The sequence below is a fragment of the Manduca sexta genome, chromosome 26 (assembly GCF_014839805.1).
Source record: "Manduca sexta isolate Smith_Timp_Sample1 chromosome 26, JHU_Msex_v1.0, whole genome shotgun sequence".
Taxonomy (NCBI): domain Eukaryota; kingdom Metazoa; phylum Arthropoda; class Insecta; order Lepidoptera; family Sphingidae; genus Manduca; species Manduca sexta.
Genome location: NC_051140.1, coordinates 16,095,751 through 16,116,909, shown reverse-complemented (window position 1 = coordinate 16,116,909; position 21,159 = coordinate 16,095,751). Strand labels below are relative to the sequence as shown.

The window sequence follows — 21,159 nt, the reverse complement described above, 5'->3', positions numbered from 1 at the left end:
ATTCTGAACAAAAAAGCGGAAAAGAGATTTAAATGTCTAATTTATTTTTGTCTGGAAATTTTTTTTGCTAATGAAGCAAATGTTTGATTAAATATAGTTTTTTTATGAAAGAAGGAATGAGAGAACTCTTAAATGATACGCAGTCCATCAAGCATACTCGTATATAGGAAGGATGAAGTAATGCCGGGGCCAGATGAACAAATGTTGCTAATTCTTATAGTCAGTTCGTTGCTCTGGAATTAAATCAATGTTATAAAAACATGGAAGACTTACACGTTTTTATAATTTTGTGTAAAGGTAATGTAAAATTTGATTAATATGTTCACTTCATTTTTACTTGACTGGCTTTCGGTGAAATACAAGGAAATATTGACTTGTATATTGACTTAATCCCGGGACGATACCAGACTTAAAGACCTTCACATAAACGGCTACATTTTTTAGTCGACATAAGTAATCTTATTTTAAGTTTATTAGAAGTTATATAATTGCCTCACTGGTGTAGTTCTATTACGATACGCCTGCAGTGTTGAAATCTCAGGTTCTATCCCCAGGTCAGGCAAAATTATATTGAGTTTTTCTACTCAGTATTAATTCAGAGTCTGGAATTTGTGCCCGATATGGCGATAGGCTCGCCCCATATGACATCATGGGTGAAAATACATATGGCGGAAAATGGGTGTACCCGTTGCGCTCTGCCTACCCCTTTGGAGATAAAAGACGTGTTTGTGTGTGCGGATAAGTGGATATGAATTATGAGCCTTTAGGCTTCTAATTTAAGTTATAATTCAGTTTAAACTTTAGGCTTAAAACCCCAGTCGTTTACACCCTACACAGTACTAGCATAACTAGCAAATTGAAAGCAATTAGTGATAGCGTAATAATTAAAGCAAAACTATCGATCAATAAATATTTGTTAGTTAAAGAAATAATTTGTTTATTATTACAACATCGCTAATCGTTCTTTTCTTCTTTTGATAACGTATATAATTTCTTAAATTCTGTTTTCGTATCATCACTTAAGTTCTTTTCCATAATTTGTATTAATTTTTGTGTTTATTATTTTCTTTTAATTTTATTTATGTATCGAGTTCTAAAATCGTAAGTGGATATTGCATTTTGTACCGGCAAGTTATATTTAATAGCTAATTAAAAAACAAGTCGTGCTCTTTTATATACTATTTGATATACCTGGTATCACTAACATCAACAAAATCTCCGTTCTTGTGCAAACAAGACATATTGTCTTGTTTTATCATCATCCACAACCTGTAGAGTCCTACTGCTGGGTATAGGCCTCTCTCATATCATGCCATCTTTTTCGGTCCCGAGCCAATCGCATCTAGATTTGATTGTCTTGTATAATATTAAATAATTATGTAAATCGATAGTATTTGAAATAACAAATTTTTATACATATATTTGACTTCATCTTACTAATCACATTTAATAGAAAATCCATCCGCACCACAAGGAAAAACCGCTAACCGCCATTTTCAATAAACTTTCCAAATCGCTTTTTTCGATCTATCTCAAAAATTTACCAATCACAACAAAGTTCTTTTTGACATTCTTACATATGACTTTTTTCTCGGAATCGGATTGAAGACTGTGATCGAATCGATGTTACCGACTGCAACTCAAGTGCCAGTCAAAGTTAGCTGGAAACTCAACGTGTTAATAAAAATCATATAAAACTACACGTATAAAAAAGATCGTTTATGGCACTTGGAAGAATTGATATTTTTTGTTGTTATGAGTATTGTATTGTTAGGAACCTAACTAACAATTGTGTCGAGTAGCTACACGTTTACTGTCTTGTATTATCGTTTTGAACCTTGAACTTGGACAAACAATTTGTTTTGCGAGGCGTAGCGTTGTGGTGAATAAAGATAATTGTTCTTAGAAATTATTTCAGTTTAATGAAAACATTTACGATTAGCCATAATATATATTCGTAATGTCAATTAATGCGTTCTTGATTATATATTACATAATATTGCCTTTGTAACATGAATTTATTGTGATTTTCTGCACACCACTACTAGGTCATTGAACTAAGATAGCACTTAAGACAGTCAATGAAAAACATGTTATTTGTATCATATTTTTATTTAAGAGATTATTACATGGTTATTAAAGTCAATTTGTGAAACGCTACATTACTGGCTGTTTATTATTTTTAGTTAAAATTAAAAGTGTTCTCTTTTCAAACAAACATTTCTCAATCTGCTCAACCAATAGCATTCATTACATCAAATTAAGCAGACAGAATGGCGCTTTGTAATTGGCTATTACATTTTAGGCGGGAAAATAGGACGATATCTTAACATACTACGATTTATCAAGTTTCTCTACAAATCTTTTATATTACATTCAAAAGGCTACAATAGAAAATCATTTGACAAATTAATAAAATTTCCGTATCGACAGCCATTTAATTTAGGAAATTAATTATTACTGTCAATTTTTATATATTTGATATGATATTTGTTGTTTTCTTTGTATTTGTACAAAAACGCCAGGAGACATATTATAACTCACTCTTTGGCTCGTGTTAAATCGTTGAAAATCGCACTTGTTTAATTCACGGCATCTTGAATTTTAATAATATCTTGTTCTCTCACATCTTTTACGATACGATACGCCAATACGGAATAGAAGAAACATAGAAGTTTTCTCAATACGTCTTGGGTTCTTCGAAGTATGCGCCAGAATTGTACGAAGATTTAATTAATTAGCAAGTCGTTTTTCGACCAAAAGTTGTCGTGAATTAACATGGCGCTATGGAAATTTCGTATCGCAAATGATATTTATTTATGGATTTTGCTAATAAATGCTGACCGCTCACAATAATTGCCAGCTATCCATAAATACATACATGTTAATTATACATACAAATCAAGTCTATACCTCACTGTGACAAGATTACATCAATCACCCGAGTTTTATATATTTTTAAATAAATTAATGCTCAAACACGTACGTTTATCAAGTCTCATCCATTTTAATATGCTGACAAAGTCCCATGAAGGAATACACGTATCTATCATCTAACCAACAGTTTTATAAACGAAACTTCTTGTCACACAAGAATATTTTATAATAAAATCACAGGTAATCATATTTATCACTAAATGTATTTAGTCTACACATAAACGTGACAATCTCTTATAGAGAAAAATCAATTTCTTCAGAATTGTCAATAAAAATATTATCGTACACAATAAACATTGCAATTAAATGACATCTAACAAGCGGGTACAGTCGGCTACACATAAACATCGAATTTATTAACAAATTGATTATACATTTATCGCCGACGTCATTATAAATTATAACATAAATAAAAAAATAGGCGGTAAAAAAGCGATAAACCGCTATAAAGTCCTGCACCACGAAAGATGTTGAGATCAATACGTATCGACGTTAATGTTTTAGACATAGGCCTTTGTGAAATTGCGCCTCAACCTATGTATGTTACACGTTCTGTCTGCAACTTTCCCTAAACAATAACCATTTTGCCTTCTTCAGTTCTTTATGCAAAACATTCCAAACCTTAAATTGAATTATACAAGCTCGCTTTTGTTTTGTGAGAACCATCAATTAATAATGAACTGTCTTCTTTCTATGACATAGAGTCAATTTCGTTAGAAATTTACTGACATTTCGATTTCCGAACATCGCTCAATCAGGTATCGCAGTCAAGAATTATAATCAATATATGATAGAGTCTTTATAACTTTTTGAAACATCAAGAAGATATTATATTTTCATCTACTTTAAAAATACCAAACTTTATGGGGTCTGGTGTTTTTAATAATATGTTGAGCTGTAATTTTTTTCATTACTTAGTGAAGAAATAAACTTTCCAAAAGAATGTTAACACACATAAAATCTTAAATCTTTACATTATTATTTAACCTATAAGAACTGTTATCGGATGCGCATCATCAATAGGAACTGACAGTTATTTGTCTGTATTGCAATTTCTACGTTTTTGGAGCAAATCGTAAATATAACTGTCAGCTTTGTTTGATCGTGTGCCTATATTCATTAAAATGGCGAGATGAAGCCTTCGAATATTAATACCATTTTAATAATATTTCATATTACAAAAAAATTGCAGATTGAAAACAATACTTATCGGTATCATAATATTATAAACTTCATTAAATAATATTCAATTATGAAACACTTATGACAACGATTGTACCCGAAGGAATAATTCTTTCGATTGTACTGCATAATCTTTGTATAAACCCTAAAGAAACGGCGGGTTAAGTTTGTACAAACATCGACTTACTTCACTATTAAATATATCATCGATTAGGAAAAATCATCACGCAAGAAGTACCAAGTAAACAGTAACATATCATTCGACATTCACTATCAGCAATACAATAATTAGATGCGCCATTATCCTAAAACATATATTGGCAGAAAGATTAGCGTATATTAGTTTGCGAAAATCGGTTACTAATCAATTGTTCTTAATTCAAATTTATCGATGGAAATCTCGTGGACTCGCACGTTTTCTGCGAATATACGTGAAACAATTTGCTCGTATTTCACATTACCCCTGCAAGTCCTATTAATCGACCTAATATGCTGCCGGCTAATATCAAAAAGGTTTAGGTCACGCGATGCCATTTCTTAACCGTCTATGCATTTGTGTGAGCAATTCTGAATGAGAAACATCCGTCATCGAGAAATAGTCCAAAAATTCACATTGTGTCGTACAACCATAACTGAGAATTCAGAATTGGTCACATCTAGAAGAATTATATTTATATACAGTTCATAACACTCAAGTCCGTAAATGTTAAATCCTTATTATTTATTCGGAATAATTTATAATACCTCATAGAATTAATTTCGTTCGTACATTATCAATATATTTACAGTTATCTTGCTGCATATGTATGAAGAAAGTTTGATTACAAAATTGTATAAAGCGACAAAACCCGTCATTACACAATTTATAAATTAATCTCGTATACGATTACAAATGAAATTAGCATTGTCTAAATTTAAATTCCATAGTTGATTGTAGAAATCCTTTACAGACCTTACATGCTAATAGGTAACCCACATTATACATACAAAAATATTTTTCAGAAATCATAATATACCAATGAGTAAAAAATCAAAACATCCCGCTCAGGGATCACTACTTACATTTAGACTTCCAAGATTTAGACTCCATAGACCTACTGCGTTGATCTCATATAATTACGAATAATGATAGAAAATGCTCGATGCCACTTACCCTTTTTCATATAATATATTATTCTGTTCTTTAACACCATCATAACCAAAAAATCGTTTATTACCCTCAAGAGAAGTCTCAAAATATCTCTTCTATTCCATGAGAGACCCTTTCGAAACACCGCTTTATAAACATTCCCTACGTCATTCAACATATCCATGATAATAAATAGAGCTTTAGCATATGCTGATGAGGTATGCTTTAAGCCTGCAAAGCTGTTTGTTTGTTGATAAGAGCGTTAAGCAGCTTGATTCTCGCCTTTATTGCCTTGTACCGAAGGTAATCTTCTTCACGTCCCTTCTTGTCATCGCGCTGCACCTTCCTGCTGTTTTGCAGCTCGAAGCTGAGTTCGTACTCTTTGATGCTGCGGCGAAGAACCTGTGCACCATAAAAATAGATGTAACATATTTTTCACTCCAGCACTATTTGAGAGTGATAGATGAAAATATTGGTTTACTTAACTTATTAAGCTAAAACATATGACATGAAACGTTTGAGTAAAACACAGATCAAATGTTGAACTTGGTGCTCCAGACCAAGCAAGAAAAAAAATTATGAGTAAATAAAATACTTGAATTAGATAGGGATGTAGGCCTCCTGTCACATCGTGAGATAGGTATTAGATAGATAAAGCCTATAGGCTAGTTTATATTTGGGTGTAATGGTTGGTCATCAGCATAAGCCTTTGGTGATAAAACCAAATTTATAACATTCTGCTTAATTTTAGTAAGTACTCTCTCAAAAATGCCTTATTCTAGATATCTTTAGGGGAAGCCTATGTTTCGGAGTTAACTTCATGTTGGTGTGCTGATGATGCTCAAAAAATCCTTACACTCTTCTGTAGCTTGGCTTCTCCGAGCGCTTTTATGAGATCCTCGAGCCCGAGGCAGTGCAGCCCCTCGTTAGAGGGCGCGGCCTCCTCGCTGTTGGCGGATTGCGCTGACGACGTCGACGACGGCACCTCCTCCACTGCTGGTGTCTCGCGTGTTGGCGGCGATTGGAGGGGGGTCTCACTTGTATCCTGTATAAGTCGTAGAGTTTTACGAATTAAAATTTACTTTGGTCATTTTTTTTATCGTATATTATGTTCTTGAAAAAAAACAAGTTCTTTAATTTAGGAATTGAAACATTAGGTACTTGACGTTTGGACTATAGGCTATGTTACAAAATACATCAAATTATTAATGAAACCTTACAAGATCTTGTTATTATGGATTGATCACTCGCCTAACCTACAGTTTAAAGACTTAATTCTTGTCTTTACCTCTAATAAGATGAAACAGTAATTGAAATAAAATAACATAAATGTTACGTAGGAGTGAAGCTACCTAATAAAAAATGACTATTTGTTAGACTACCTGCGAGGAATCCGAAGGTTTCTCCTGAGAGTCGCTGGAGCTATCGACGCTCGTGTTAAAAAGCATTGCTTCGTGCTCATGTATGGTGGCTAACTCGCCGTTCGTGCCACCGATTACCTGTAATCAGCAGCGAGATTTAAGTGTATCATTGAATTATAAATTTATTATAATTATAGCCCATCTTATTTATACTTTATACCCTAGAGTAACGATTACTTTTAAAACTATTTAACAGGCTTTTTAATTCTTTGCTATGATATTAACGTAGTCTACTGTTGGAGTTGGTAGGAGATATATTATTGAGGTTACTCGTTCAGTCAGTCTATTAATTGCAAATACTACTCCCAAAGTATCCATATTTTCATTCAAAAGGGTAATTGATCCACGATCGGTTTTGTTCGCATGCAGTATGGTGATCACTTATTAGGAAAACTAGATCCCCTTGGTTTGTTATAAAGGAAAATTAATCCTAACGGGTACTTACAGCGTCAGGCCTAGTGGAAGCGAGAACTCTCTTCACCGCCCTGTACCTCTCGTACAAGTGTCTGGCGGCGCCGCGTTCGGCGGAGTGCGCGGGGGGTCTGCCCCGAGCCGCCTCCAAGCGAAGCAGCACTCGTTGCACGCACAGCTTTTCAGCTGCCAGTTGGGACGATGTCCAGTTGGCTTCTGGTAAACCAGACCTGCCACCCGCTTGACGACACCCTTCCAACCACTAGGACAAACGTTTCTGGTAGTTTATGGGTGTTAACGTGTGTAATCAATCAACCAGGATATCAATGTTGAACTACTACAACTGTACCTTATAAAAAATATTCAAAATATTTTTGATAATAAATTTCCGAGTTTTTTATGGTGTTATTAAAACCATTATAAGTCATACACTAACGTATGGCTAGATTGAGATTACCCTAAGGGATTCACGCGGTCTAATACAGGGATGCTAGATATTGCCTGGCATCTTCAATGTACTTACCTCCTCAATATCAACAACGACTTCAGCCATGGGCTTGTCACTCTTCAGCGCTGCTTCAAGCGCGTCGTCCCTTTCCTTCTGCTGCTTGGCCGCTTGAAGTTTCAACGCATACTCCACAGGATCAGATTTAATGCTGCGCTTTTCGGCTTGAAGCCGTTTCAGGGTCTCGTTCATTCGAAGCAGTTGCACGTCAGTGATGCGGTCGGTGGGCGACAGCGCGCAACCGTTGATTGTTTCGTAATCACTCTCATATTTAGAGATATTCTTCTTGAGCACACTTATCTGCAACAACAGTTAAAAGATGGTATGAATATTAAAACTTTATCTAGTAATCAATGCACTACATAGTTTAACTCCTGGAAAAAATACGTACATATAAGTACGTCACAATATTATTGCAATTATCTGCAAAAATCACATTTGCTATAAGCCAACCGTATATTATTTGTATGTTACACAATACCAGATTGGTCATCAATTTTATTAAAGACCTGTTAAACCAAAAACAACTCAATTAATATCGCAGTCTCACCAACATCTGCATGAAGAAAAATAAAGTTTAGCCTTAAATTCGCGGTGGCCTGCAGCTATTCTGCAAGTGCGCAACATAAAGCAACTCTTAGGCGGGCTGGACTGCCATTTTTATGGCGGCAGGCCTATAGCCGCTTGCTTATGGTGAATTAGCTTTCGATTAATGACCACCAAACAATAATAAAAAAGGCAGATGTGCGTAGCTGATGCAGATAGGCATAAGGATCAGTGGGACTCTATACACAAAACCGGCTACAGCGTGCCTAACCACAAAGGTAGGAAACCGCTTTGAGTTAGTAAAATAATAAGTCCGTGACTCCCACCTACTACATGGCTCTTAATGGAATCAAAAGATTTCTATAAAACTGGGAATCCACTTTAACCAATGTGGTGTCCTAAGACTGAGGTTAAAAGCTACTTGGATCTTAATGGACAAAAAAGCACATGTACCTTCTTGACAATCTTTTCGAGGCGTCTGTCTGGGCAAGGCTGGTCGCGGCGTGGTTGGTGGTGCGGCGCGGCGCTGCGCTCGTGCTGGCGCACGCGCTCTGCTGCAGCACATACGTCAGAGCTGGTCTCCTCCGCAGAACCTGTTGATCCGAGGGTCTCTGTGCTGCCGACGCGCACCGCTTGTCTATGCAACGCTGCTGCGTCTAGGGTCTCTGGCTCGTCTGAAACTAATACAGGAAATGATACTTAAATTATAAAATGTTCTCTGCTAAAAGCAATTCACAGGTGCAGAGATTAAGATTACGATAGATATAGAGATAGAGACATTGGCGATATTTTATCCTTAGTGGATGCGGAATATTGCAGGCGAAATTCTAATTTTAGTAACCGTATAGTATTCTTGTGTGATATTTCGTGATTTGATATTTAGTTGAACTGTTTAACTCACATTGAGGTTTCTGAATAATTGCGTAATCAAAATGTGGTGGCGTGCTGCATCTAATCTCTTCTGTAGTGGTGAAGCAATCGTTCTCTTTGGGATGTTTGGGGATGCGAGTGGGTGCACGGCGACGTTTGCCGCCGTACTGTGGACGGCGTGCGCGGGAGAGCCGCTCGGCGCGGCGCTCCGACTGCAACAAAATAATTTGGCTCGAAGGACCATGTTTGATACAGTTTAAACTTATTCGATCGTATAACAGGTGCATTTATTACTGCTTTTGTATAAAATAAACTACACTGCCAAGCAGAACCCCGACTAGTTCTTAAGAACAGAACGACCAAGCATTTCCCGTTTAAGTCAATAAATTATTTAATATCATTTCCTTATTTCTACCCACAACTGATACGAATACACCAATAACGGAAGAATAAAATAAAAATGTATTGAAAACTCACTTCAAGTCTATTGTAGTCGTGTAGCGGTGGCGGAGGCGGTGGCGGCGGTGGTCGTTCTTCGCTGTGCGGTCTCCTCTCCTTGCGCTCGTGGGCGCAGCCAGAGTCGCGGCGCTCGCGTCGCTTGCGAGCCTCCCTCTCGCACTCGGGCGCCGCCATATCTTCCGCCTCCCTCTCGGGCTCTCGTCCGCGCTCGCAGCACTGCGCACGCCACCCCAGGCCAGATATTACAATGCGCCGCTCACTGGGACACTCAGTTTCGTGCCCGTAACCCTAATAGTACATGTCAATGTATAGTGTGATGGCGATGCCTGTACAATCGATGCATTCAAGTGGCTATCGAGTGTGGTCGTGAAAATGCGATGAAAACTTCAATTTGAGTATTGACGGGTTGAATTTCAGTTACGGTGGTTAATAATTATACTCAAACAATTTTCCTCTTACTAGGTATTATATACATTCTCAGACCCACTCTTTCAAATCGTTTTTTTTTTCAATGCCAAAAATCAATTAATGACTTTCAAATAATATTGAAATCAAACCTGACTTTAGTACTAGCGACTTTTATCACTAAACACACTATTGAATATACTATATATTTTAATTATGATGAATATATTTTTGAACACCCAAATTGAGTTTCCATCTATTTAATAATAAGCTGAAAATGTTCTGCGCATTGTTATTTGTGAATGAACAATGAACGTGTCATATATGTATAATTTATATGATGTTATTACAATTGTATAATACACGTTCAAATAGTGTGTTATGGTTGTTAATTGCCGAAAGCAATCTTGCTAATTGTCTATAAATCAAGTTAATGTAAGCGTTTGAACTACAGGGATTTTGTAACCTACACATTAATTATCGCAAAGTTGCGTTAAAGGAAAACAGAAAAACATATTGTATCTATTTTTCTAACATATTATAAGTTGTATTTCTTTAAAACGATGTAAAACTCTCAGTATTGCAATTAATTTCTAATCCTTACGTGCGTCGGCACGTAGCGTGGCGCAAATTTTACCACAATATACATTATAACGATACTAAAATGACACCATATATTTCTCTGTCTCAGGTATTTTGCAAAGCATATTATTTATTAATTAAGCTATTGTTTGTACTCATTATATTATAAATATATAAATTATAATTGTATGTTATGTTGTTTAACGGTATTAAGGAATTAACTCTACATTGTGTAAGATGATACGAAGCCCCAGTTTTTCTAAACAAATGTACCTGCAAAATATCCAATTGTACCATGTTTGATAAATATTTTTTCCAATTTCCAAAACTTTTCGCCCGTTAATGTGAAATCTGAAATTAAATTATTTTCGCAACTAACGCAAACGAACCATAATTGAACCAAAAATTCTCTATGGCTTGATTAAACTGTGTTTGTATCGATTACATTAAACTGACGTGGTCTGTTTCAACTTAAACTATAATTATTATTCATAAAAACAATGATATACTCACAATGCAATATCTAGCAGCGTCAACTATGGAGTCCAAAATCCTGGACAAGTTTTCTCGGCCGCGGCTGGCCAGTGTCGCGCGCAGCGGGACCGCGATACAGCAAAACACCCCCCAGTTATCCACAACCAAACACTAATCCACCGGGCTATTGATTAACCTTTGATGTAAAACAAAATGAAAGAAACAAAACGTAACGGCAGGGCGGAAACGCGCGCCGTCTTGGCGAGAAACTTGGCACTACACCGCAGGCGGTAGAGTCAGAACACGCTCGAGAATATAATTATTTTATAATGTCACCGGTCAGTACGGACATGTCGCGATCTCGGCACATATTGAGTACGACACGAAACGTCAGTCCGAGTACAACGCTTGACGATTTACGGCTGCTTCAAAAAATGCGTTGACACGAGTCTATAGTTCAGCATTGATAGATTGAAGGAATGTTCAGAGCTTTCTAGCTCTCAACAGCGATGCGACATCTCTTCCGTGGACATGTCGAATATGGGCGCGTCCATGAGTCGAGCGGAAGAGTTCACGGAGCGGCAACTCGGTCAATTGTCGTCTATCATGTTGCCGTGTTCTTGTCAGTTCACGCACAATTTAGAATTTACTGCGGGAACTATGTTTTCGGATCTGTAACAATAATATAATAAATTTAATATGTGTTGCATTGGATCCGTTCACTTATTTTTTTACAATAACTACACTTTCGCAAAAGAATATTGGCTACACTGTCTCAAAGTGTGGTTCAATATAGAACAAGTGTTACGGAGAAAAAATAAATTATGTAAATATACAAAGTTGACTGACGGTAATCAGAAATATCAATCTACTGTCGCATAATGTTGACTATCAAAACATTAGATAATTGTACCAAGTTTGTTATAATAATATTTGAATATGAAATTCTCGTCGGCGTAGTAAACCTATTCAAATTATTATTTACGAAATAGTGAAGTAATACACCAAAATATAAATTTTATCCTTTTAGTCTTTCTAAATGTAAGTATACATCCTTGTATAATATGTGAGTATATGTGAGTATACAATAAAATCTATGATTTATTTATACCTTTATAATTATTCTAATTCTTCGAAGTGATTCATTTTAATTATTTTCCAAATAATTTATTTAGAAAAATACCGATTGATCTATTTGAAATAGTTAGTAAACAAACATTATTTAGACAGTAAAACAATGATACAACCAAAGTAATTAAATTAATTAAGATATACACTTTGCTTGATGAACGCTAGTAATCACTCAGGCATTGTTGGAATTCATTTAACTAATTTGACTATCGGGGCGAAAAGTAGATAATGAATGGTTAACAATCCACACGAATGTTGTGCTGATGATATCAAAAATATGTCTTATAGTAAATAGAGATAATTGTAGTTAATTATGAAAATACTTAAAGGAGTGGTGCTGCTATACCCAGATGATATAGAAGTTTTAAACTTAAAAATAATATATATGTATAATGTACACTATCTTGAGAATAAGAAATTTACTTCCAACAAAACAGGTTACACGTGATCCAAGATCTCGTAAGGCAGAATAATTAAACAAATGATTCCCGTAAACCTTTAAAACTTTCTTACTAATGAAATAAACTCATAAAACCAAACAAAACATAAAGACAAACGGTCATTTTATTACATCGATGTTGTCTATTTTTGTATGACGTAATGCCAGTAAAATATTAACCATGTCTTAATTATTAAATAAAATAAGCAATAGTATGCAGCATTTATTGTCAAAACAAAACGAATTGCAGAGAATCACTCAATTTATTAAATCATTTAAAGGACGTAGAAAAACAACCTCCCTTCCATACATAAACAATATCTTAACATATAGCCTTGAGGATAAGTTTGGCATTTGTTCAAAGTGGGTCTACTTTGTTATTACATAATATATTATAATATTGAACGCTTATAGGCCATTTCTAATACGTTTGCCATTTTTTAACAAGACGCTAATGCCGTTCTTCTCAAATAATTTTATTGAAATCCGGAGTTACGAGTTGGTCACAAATTGATGTCCTCACTAACTATGGGCTGTATTAATATATGTATGTAACGTAGCTTCACTCTGCAGTGTGATAATAGCTGAGATACTGTGAAGTTAAAGTACGAATTTTAAGGAAATGGGTTATAGATAAACAAATATCAACAACATCTCAAATGATATCTTAAGTGAAAGTATTATGACGAATTTTACCAGTAATTTTTTTATCAAACAACGCCGACTTAAATAACTACGTAAGCTTTAATTATTAAATAGTTCATATTAAACGTCTACTTAAGATCCTACTCAAAGATAAGATTGATTTATTAAAACGACGCATCGACTATCATTTGACATTCCCTACCGATAATGCAATAGTTTAGATTGTTGCTTGGTATTATTTTGTTGTCATTAACTTTTTTATCAATCTCTCAGTCAGTTAAGTATGTGGCAATATTTATGTATTACCTAATGTCTCAGAAGGATGAGTGCAGTTCGTATTCCAAAGTCCAGCTGTTAGTACTCCTCATAGGTGATGGTGACATTTATCATCACGCTAATAACTAGCTCATCTCTTCATTCAATCATACTGTGTTTAGAATATGGTAAAAAACACTTCACTTGATTGGTTGAGAGACTAACACATGACTGCCTGCATTGCTCTCTCTAAACGACATCGAATTACGGGGCGCGTTTTGGGTACGTAAGGGAGCTGATTTTTTCCATATACACAAGGTCGATTTTAATAGCACCTTATAAACCTTCTACGGTAATAGCGACTCGACAACATAGCGTCGTAAAATAACGTCCGCTCAACACAACCATAACAATTATAGTTTCATACTTTGTAGGGTATATTAAGGATAATAACAGGCGGTTGTTAATAACTTAACATATTCATAGTATAAGAGACAAATAAAAAAAAATTAGTAAATATTTTAAAAATCTTCACTATTGGTGTCTTTAATTTTGTCCTTCCACGAAGTTTAAAGCTTTGACAATGCAAACATGATCACTGTATAAACATTTATTACAATTATATAATAACCATTTTTTATATTATTCAACATGGCACCGTGACATGCACTTACCTGTGACAGCAAATAAAATCAAATTACAAGTGCCGGCTGCCAACCTCTGTCAGCTTATTCTACTTTTGGAAACGGAATATCCAAAAATTGCTTAGCAGGAAATCGGGTTTTACCGTAAAAAAAAAAAACTTTAAGAGAGTTAAATGTAATATTAGATCATCATCATATTAGAATAACTGCTTAACGTAAAACAAACATGTATTTATACATAGAGATTTTTTTTCAAGTATTGATTTTGTCTCTATTTGAACACCACCACGTCCCTGCCGATGAATATCATTTTACCATTAATGTAAACAATTTGAGTCAATACACTAGATAATGGTAAAGTGGAGACCATTACGAATGAAGGTCGCTGCTAAGGGGCGGGCTCCATAAATAACGTTCTTTGACTTCGCACAAGTAACAGACCTGAAGATTAGTGAACAAACTTGACCAAAACATAGCGATAGGAAAACTGTTTAATTAGTGAATCCATTAGGCCGATACTCTCGTTCATGTTGCAAAGAGTTGAAAAGTTTAAATTCTTAATGCCCCGAGGGTGTTGATCGTTTCTTCTCTTTCCACGTCCCACGCCCAAGCTTCGTAGCGTTATTGTAAAATCGATTCTAAATATAGGTTGTAGTATTATAGAACTGCATCTATAGACTTCGATTGATATTGAACCATCATAGTTCACATTAACTAACTTAACTATATTAATATACGCAAGAAGCTACTTAAATTAAATTGCAAAATTTTATTAAGAACATACCTCTCAAAGAGTCAATTTCGACTCGACTAAGTCTGAACTAAACACTTCACCTGCAGCTTTTAAATTAGTAAAAGATCTGTGGAGTTTTTGTCAGTAAGATACTCTAGGTTGAAAAAATGAAAATTGAAAAGATATTTTTTGTTGAACAATAATTAAATATTTTTTTAAAGACTTTCCCGCGGGAAAGACCACGAATAAAATTACACTAAGAATAAACTTGATCATTGCTTTAAATCTCACATAATGTATAATACCCACTCGCTACAGTACAATAACGCTTACAAATCGGGCTTAGCTGCAGATATAGATATACCAACACTACCTTGCATTCAAATATTAATACGTGCTAAATCAAGTCTCCAATAATCAGTTTAGCGCGTATCCAGTGCGGCTGTCAGGTCTGCTTGCGAACACAGCGGAGACAATCCGATTAGTGTCACTTCTGTGGGGCTTTACTCGCCACATACCCGTGGATTTCGTAATCATATTTTAGGCTAGATATTATTTTCACTGTCTGATTTTCTATTTAGCTATATTTTTTAAAAATCAACCTTTTTTCATAAGATTGCATTTAGTGCTTGATAGGGTGTTAAGGTATTCACATCATGGAATGGATGAACTGTTATCAAAGATACTAGTTGAACATCTGTCTATCCTTTTGGGGATCAAAGGCGTAAAGGGATGTGTATCTGTATATATAACATAGTTTCATTCTCTGTCATGCATAAACAATACAGTCTGTTTATTCAAACCATTCTTTTGTGATTTATAAAACTGTTATAAAACCTCTGTAAGTTATACGCTAACTAACAATAAACGAGAGATTTTCCCTTAAATGTAAGCGTACGTGACGTCTGCAACCCTGCCCCTGCCCCCTACTCTCGGGTTCAGAGTAAACACTATGCTGTACCAGAAAAAATACATTCGTTGTTCGTCCCATCTATGTTTAGATCACGCCCTGTTCAATAAATAATTGTAATAATCTCGACTGTAGTTTTAATTACTTTAAACTAGTCTATTAATGGACATTTATTGTGTTCGTCATATAAAAATACACCTATCTAAGTACCTATACACTGACCTCATAAATAAAGTGAGAAGTCTTCGAGGCGAACCCGTCGAAGGCCACGAAACTAAGTTGAACGTGTTGAATCACCGCAGACACGCCGATGTGATCGATTATAAACATGCTTTCATGAAAGAAAGTTTGCAGATTCGCATTCGATGTTTAGACTAAGCTAAAGTAGGAAGTTTTGAAAATGAAATCGTGTTTTGAAAATTATGAGATATTATGTTATTTATTTATAAATTGAATGAAAGTTTACAGCACTGCCAAAACACTTACATCTAACAATATAATCTAACTCTAAATTTAACAATATTAAGACAGCGCTACAGTTATTGTTGGTAACTAAAGGGATTTTGATTAAAATAAAAAGAACTATCAATGACTTCAGAAATACTTTCACAAATATTTCACCAACCATTAGACTTATACGACTTGTGAATGATCAACTACCTCGGTCTGTCGAACGCTGTGTTTTTATACAAAAAGATGTCATAAATACCCTCACAAGAATATTTTTATCTTAATATTATTATATATAAAATTAAAATTAAAATGTTAACTGGTGCTAAAAATATATTTAAACATTAGATAATTGTATGAAACCCTTAAGTAACAGGCAGACTTTGCCACCTATGCAGTTCGTAGCTGCGACGTAGCGCGTTTAGTCGTAGCACCCTCTACGAGAATATTACGTGCCAGGATTATTTATTTCGTAAGCTTTGTGTAAACAATGGGTTATCAATATGGCCTTGAATAAAACAAGCACTAGGGCGTGTTTACGTATAAAAAGAAAATGTCTTGGATTATCTTATTTTGTATGCGCATATTGCTTCACCCAAAGCTTTTTCATTATAATATTTTTTAATCACTGTGAAGCAAACTTTACTTCGGTAGAAAAGATTTTTTAGTAATGAGACTTGTAAACTTAGCCAATAGCCTTAAATAGATTTTTCCGTTGACTACAGCACTAAATATATTGAAAAATTTCTTTAAGGGAATTTAAAAAAAGCTGTATTTTTACTCTTTCTAAAAAAACTACAGATAGAGACCAAAAGCTTGTGATTATTATCACACTAAGACAAGTAGTAAGTTATGAATATACTGGACATAAAACGGGAAAGAGTATTGCTCATATGTCAATATTGTGAATTGTGATGCCATCGAGCTGCTCATGTTTGTAGGTCAAAGGCAAGCTATTGTCCGCAGCGCAGTTCCCAAGCTATAAGGTTTGGCAGATGACCAGTTTTTATATTATCCAGTAGGAAGTGTATTCATCATCACATAATATTTACTTATGTAAATACATGGTAAGCAAAACATAACCTAAAATGGCATACGCTACTTAATGTTACAAAAAGAAAATGTGCGAAGATGATGAGATATAGTGCATTACGCAACACCCGCCAAATGGGTTTGGATTAAATTTGACTAAGGTTTATTGATATAACTTATTTTTTTACCTAGAAGAGACCGCACCGGGCTTTTACTTCTGGGAATACTTACACGCCAAGAAGCAACGCAATAAAAATCGATATTTGTGTCTCAATCACTCGTCAAGCGGGTCAATCACTCGTCCGAAGACGAGTGGCACGATTGATGATAGTAGCAACTCTACTAAAATTACAAAACACTGCATTGCGTTCGTCATTCTAAAAATTATTATATAGATTTTAGCTCACTCACAATGCCCAGTAATTACACTACATTCACTGTCTTAAATACTGGAATATAGCGCATAACTGCTTGGAAAAAATAGACAGAGTGAGAGCGGTATTATCTTCCTAGCAGTGGAGAAGGGTCCATATAACCCGATTCTTGCCGGCTTCCCTTTCGTAATTTTTGTAAAATCATTAGACCGATTTGTCGACCACATTTATGCACAATATGAATATCTATTTTTTTTGTCGGGTTACCTTTCAAAAAACTTGACCTGCTACGTAGAGGTTTCTAGCATGCAAGACACTGTGCTTTAAATTTGGCAAAAAACCATAACACGACGCCGTGTCATTTTATTGTGATTGGTTGAGACGCTAACTCGTGACTAACGCATTGGCCTCTCGATCAACCATAAACATCAAAATTAAACATCGACTTAGAGGCGTGTTTTGGTACATTCTAAGGGGACTGAATTCAATCATATTGCGTCACAAACGCGCACCGCATTCCACATAAATATTTTCTACACACGCCTACGCTCTGAAATTTTATTAACATATTTCATTTGGATGTCCATTTCCAGATTTAACTGTGGGCGGTGCTTTACGTTCGCATTGTATCATTACAATTCGCAGTATTGAAAATATTCTTTGTATCTATATTTTAATTTATAATATTATTTGTTTATTATTGTCTATTCTTTTAGCCTGATAAATTGCGTGCATATATTGTGAACTGATCAACTCACAGGTGACTGAATCCGAGTTTCTATATGTATTTATTAGTTCTAGTGGAATGATAGATGCAGTACTTGCGTGTCTGTCTACTTCCAATATAAAAGCTTCCGCTAACGTTATCTAATAAAACTGATTTACTTGCATTATAATTTCTCAAATAGAAAACTACGCTGTAAGGGAAAATTACACAATATTAAATCGCTTACGGCTGTATATAAATAGCTCTATAACGATACACTCCGTGCTATAAGTATTCAAGTACACACCCATAAACCCGATATCTCGTTTAGATACTCTGCAAGTCATCAATTTACGGCTAAAAGGCTTCCTTTACTCATAAATGAAATAGCAATATTAAAAAGATATGAGATGACAATGCACATTAAACTCTACTTTGTGCTATGATTCCATCTAAGTCTCTTGTTATGAAAATTCCATCTAGGTTATTTAGGCACCGACTCATTAAAAATGTAGTTTATTTAATGCCACTCGGCGTCGGCGGTTGACCTTATTTCAAAAGTTCACTGCTCTAAGCATGTTCGCGCAAATTATGCAAATATATTTTCTTCTTTGCAATAAGGCTATGCCTTAATGGCGAAAAATATTTTTTTCCGAAAAGAAACTCGACACAACATATAGGTTACTGATATGCATGAATGCGATCTGTAAATCTAAAATGATAATTAAAAACTCTATGTTAATATTGTTTTAAATGTACAAAGATCAACTTATTTTTATTACTTTTGATGTATAAGTTTAAACCTATATTCTATGACGCGACGAGTTATGCATATCCCATTAAAAATAATTTTAGTTGTCATATTAAGAATTAACTTGATGCAACGTTGTTTATTTTAATGCAGAAAATATTTGGCTCATATTTACGACCAACTACCTGACTAGCGTGACTTCGTTCTGAAGGACGGTATGGATCGTAACGTATAATTAAATGATAATATTATCTATTGAAATAAACATAATACTATGTAATGTTATACGTACAAAGTGGCGGTGTTAATTAATAAAACAAATAATAAGTATTATTAAATATTTCATTATTAAATAATACAATATAATTAAAAAGTCCTGGACAGGGAGCAATTAGTGGTTATTTATTTACTTATTTATCAACAGCTAAAAAAATTAAATTTTGTATAGTTGTAAAATGTAGGTAAATATTGTAACTTTGACTTTTTGGATGACTCTCAGTCCGCCCCGTAACCACGAAGGCTGTAAAATGTTTGAAACGTCGAAAAAAATTAAAACAATATAAAAAACCACAAGGTAAAAATAGTTATATTTCAATACTAATTTATCAATTAATTTAATACCACAAAACTATGATGTATCAGTAATTGACCCATATCTCTATGGATAGCTACATCTCACAATAAGCGATTTGTGTGCATTTTCGTCTCATGCCTATTTTAAGGAAATTGGAAGAGTAGGTATTTGTTTGAGACTGAAGAAACTCCACTATTTTAAAAAACGCAATAAGTATTCAAAATATCTCAGTTTCATTGAAACAATTATACGTAATTATATTGGTGCTCATAGGCGCCGGGAGGCGGGTGCAAGGGGGTGCACGAGCATTCCCCTGTCCGGAACAAACCACAATTAAAATAACCGAATGAAAATCAGAACTATCGACCACAAAGGTTGTATTATGGTTGAGCTGATAATATATAATAAATACCCGTGCGATTTTTAATTTTAAAAATATACGATGATGTTATGTAGTACCTACTATAGTGTGTATGCAGATGCATCTCCCAAAAAATAATCTTGGCGGCGGCCATGTTGCTGTAGACAGAATTGTCTACAGCTTGAGTCACCCACATTGATGACTTGTCATCTGTAAAGTTTATATCTTGAAAGAGCTAATGAACGCAAATGAACCCACATTTACGTCTTAGAAGGCCGAGATACGCCTCAATGCCGGAACTACGCCTTTGAAGTGAATCTAATAGTACCTTCTATACAGCTCATAAAGCTAACTGAGTTATAAAGTATTCACGAGTATAATACACAATGAATTTTCTCGAAATTATATATGAATTTCCAACTGGAATATCAATTACTTAATGCACTTCTCTATCAAAAAGGAATAATATTTGAATAAACATACGCCCCAATGAGAGTAGGCAGAACTTGCCTGTCCACGAAACGATTTAAAAAACTGACGCAAATGCGACCAGAGTGCGCCTAAAACGCGATGCAGTCCGGCACTATATGCCTTTACATAATACTATGCTGCGGTGTGGACGACCAGAGAGCGCGCTCTTCGCTCATTAAAAGCACCGTGCTACACGAACCTATGCTAGTGTAGGCTCGGAGGAGTGAATTTGAAGTTCTGTTTAATTTTCTAGTGATCTAATCGCGTATTTTATAAGAATTAATGTATGAATATAACTAAGGTAAATGGGAAAATTGGCCTAGGTGTCATTGAATAGTGTCTTAGGGTTTGCACCGAAGATTTCTTGTTTCGATTTCTAGATTTGTTAACAATAGTTTGAGTTTGACTCACGGTTGAAAGTTGCGGCAAATATTGCTATAATCATGTCTCTTACATTTTAGGTAATATATGGGTGCAGTTACGGTCTCTACCCAACCTTTTGGGAGTAAAGGTGTCTGGCTCCATTATGTTGACATCACACAATAAATATTAATATTATAAAATGGAAAGACGAAGTTTTCAGCATTATTGATGGCGAAAATTTGTTTTTTTTTGCCTTCTTCCTATTATTGGCTTCCAACTTTCTAAGGGATGATACTCGAGTGTCACCCTGGTATGTATAGCGACATCGATACGAAACGTCAGCAAGTCAACAATTTGGTGATTTAATTACTTAACCCTGATTGCTTACGTAAATAAGCA

General features: G+C 34.9%; 1 protein-coding gene across 5 annotated transcripts in view; it reads right to left on the bottom strand.

The window, feature by feature from the left end:
* Window positions 1-2,096: 2,096 nt before the first annotated feature.
* LOC115450834 (protein FAM13A) overlaps window positions 2,097-21,159 on the bottom strand; it is a 34,333-nt gene continuing 15,270 nt past the window's right edge. For 2 of the 5 annotated variants that reach the window (XM_037443555.1, XM_037443556.1), the window contains exons 2-11: window positions 10,961-11,593; window positions 10,721-10,798; window positions 9,479-9,748; window positions 9,033-9,213; window positions 8,585-8,811; window positions 7,604-7,885; window positions 7,115-7,342; window positions 6,631-6,747; window positions 6,105-6,293; window positions 2,097-5,650 (exon numbers count right to left, since the gene is read on the bottom strand). In XM_037443555.1, coding sequence (XP_037299452.1) covers window positions 5,474-5,650; window positions 6,105-6,293; window positions 6,631-6,747; window positions 7,115-7,342; window positions 7,604-7,885; window positions 8,585-8,811; window positions 9,033-9,213; window positions 9,479-9,748; window positions 10,721-10,744 — 1,695 coding nt within the window. In that variant the 5' untranslated portion in view covers window positions 10,745-10,798; window positions 10,961-11,593 and the 3' untranslated portion in view covers window positions 2,097-5,473. The remainder of the gene's footprint in view (window positions 5,651-6,104; window positions 6,294-6,630; window positions 6,748-7,114; window positions 7,343-7,603; window positions 7,886-8,584; window positions 8,812-9,032; window positions 9,214-9,478; window positions 9,749-10,720; window positions 10,799-10,960; window positions 11,594-21,159) is intronic. The other 3 variants (XM_037443557.1, XM_037443558.1, XM_037443559.1) reach the window with 3 other exon arrangements.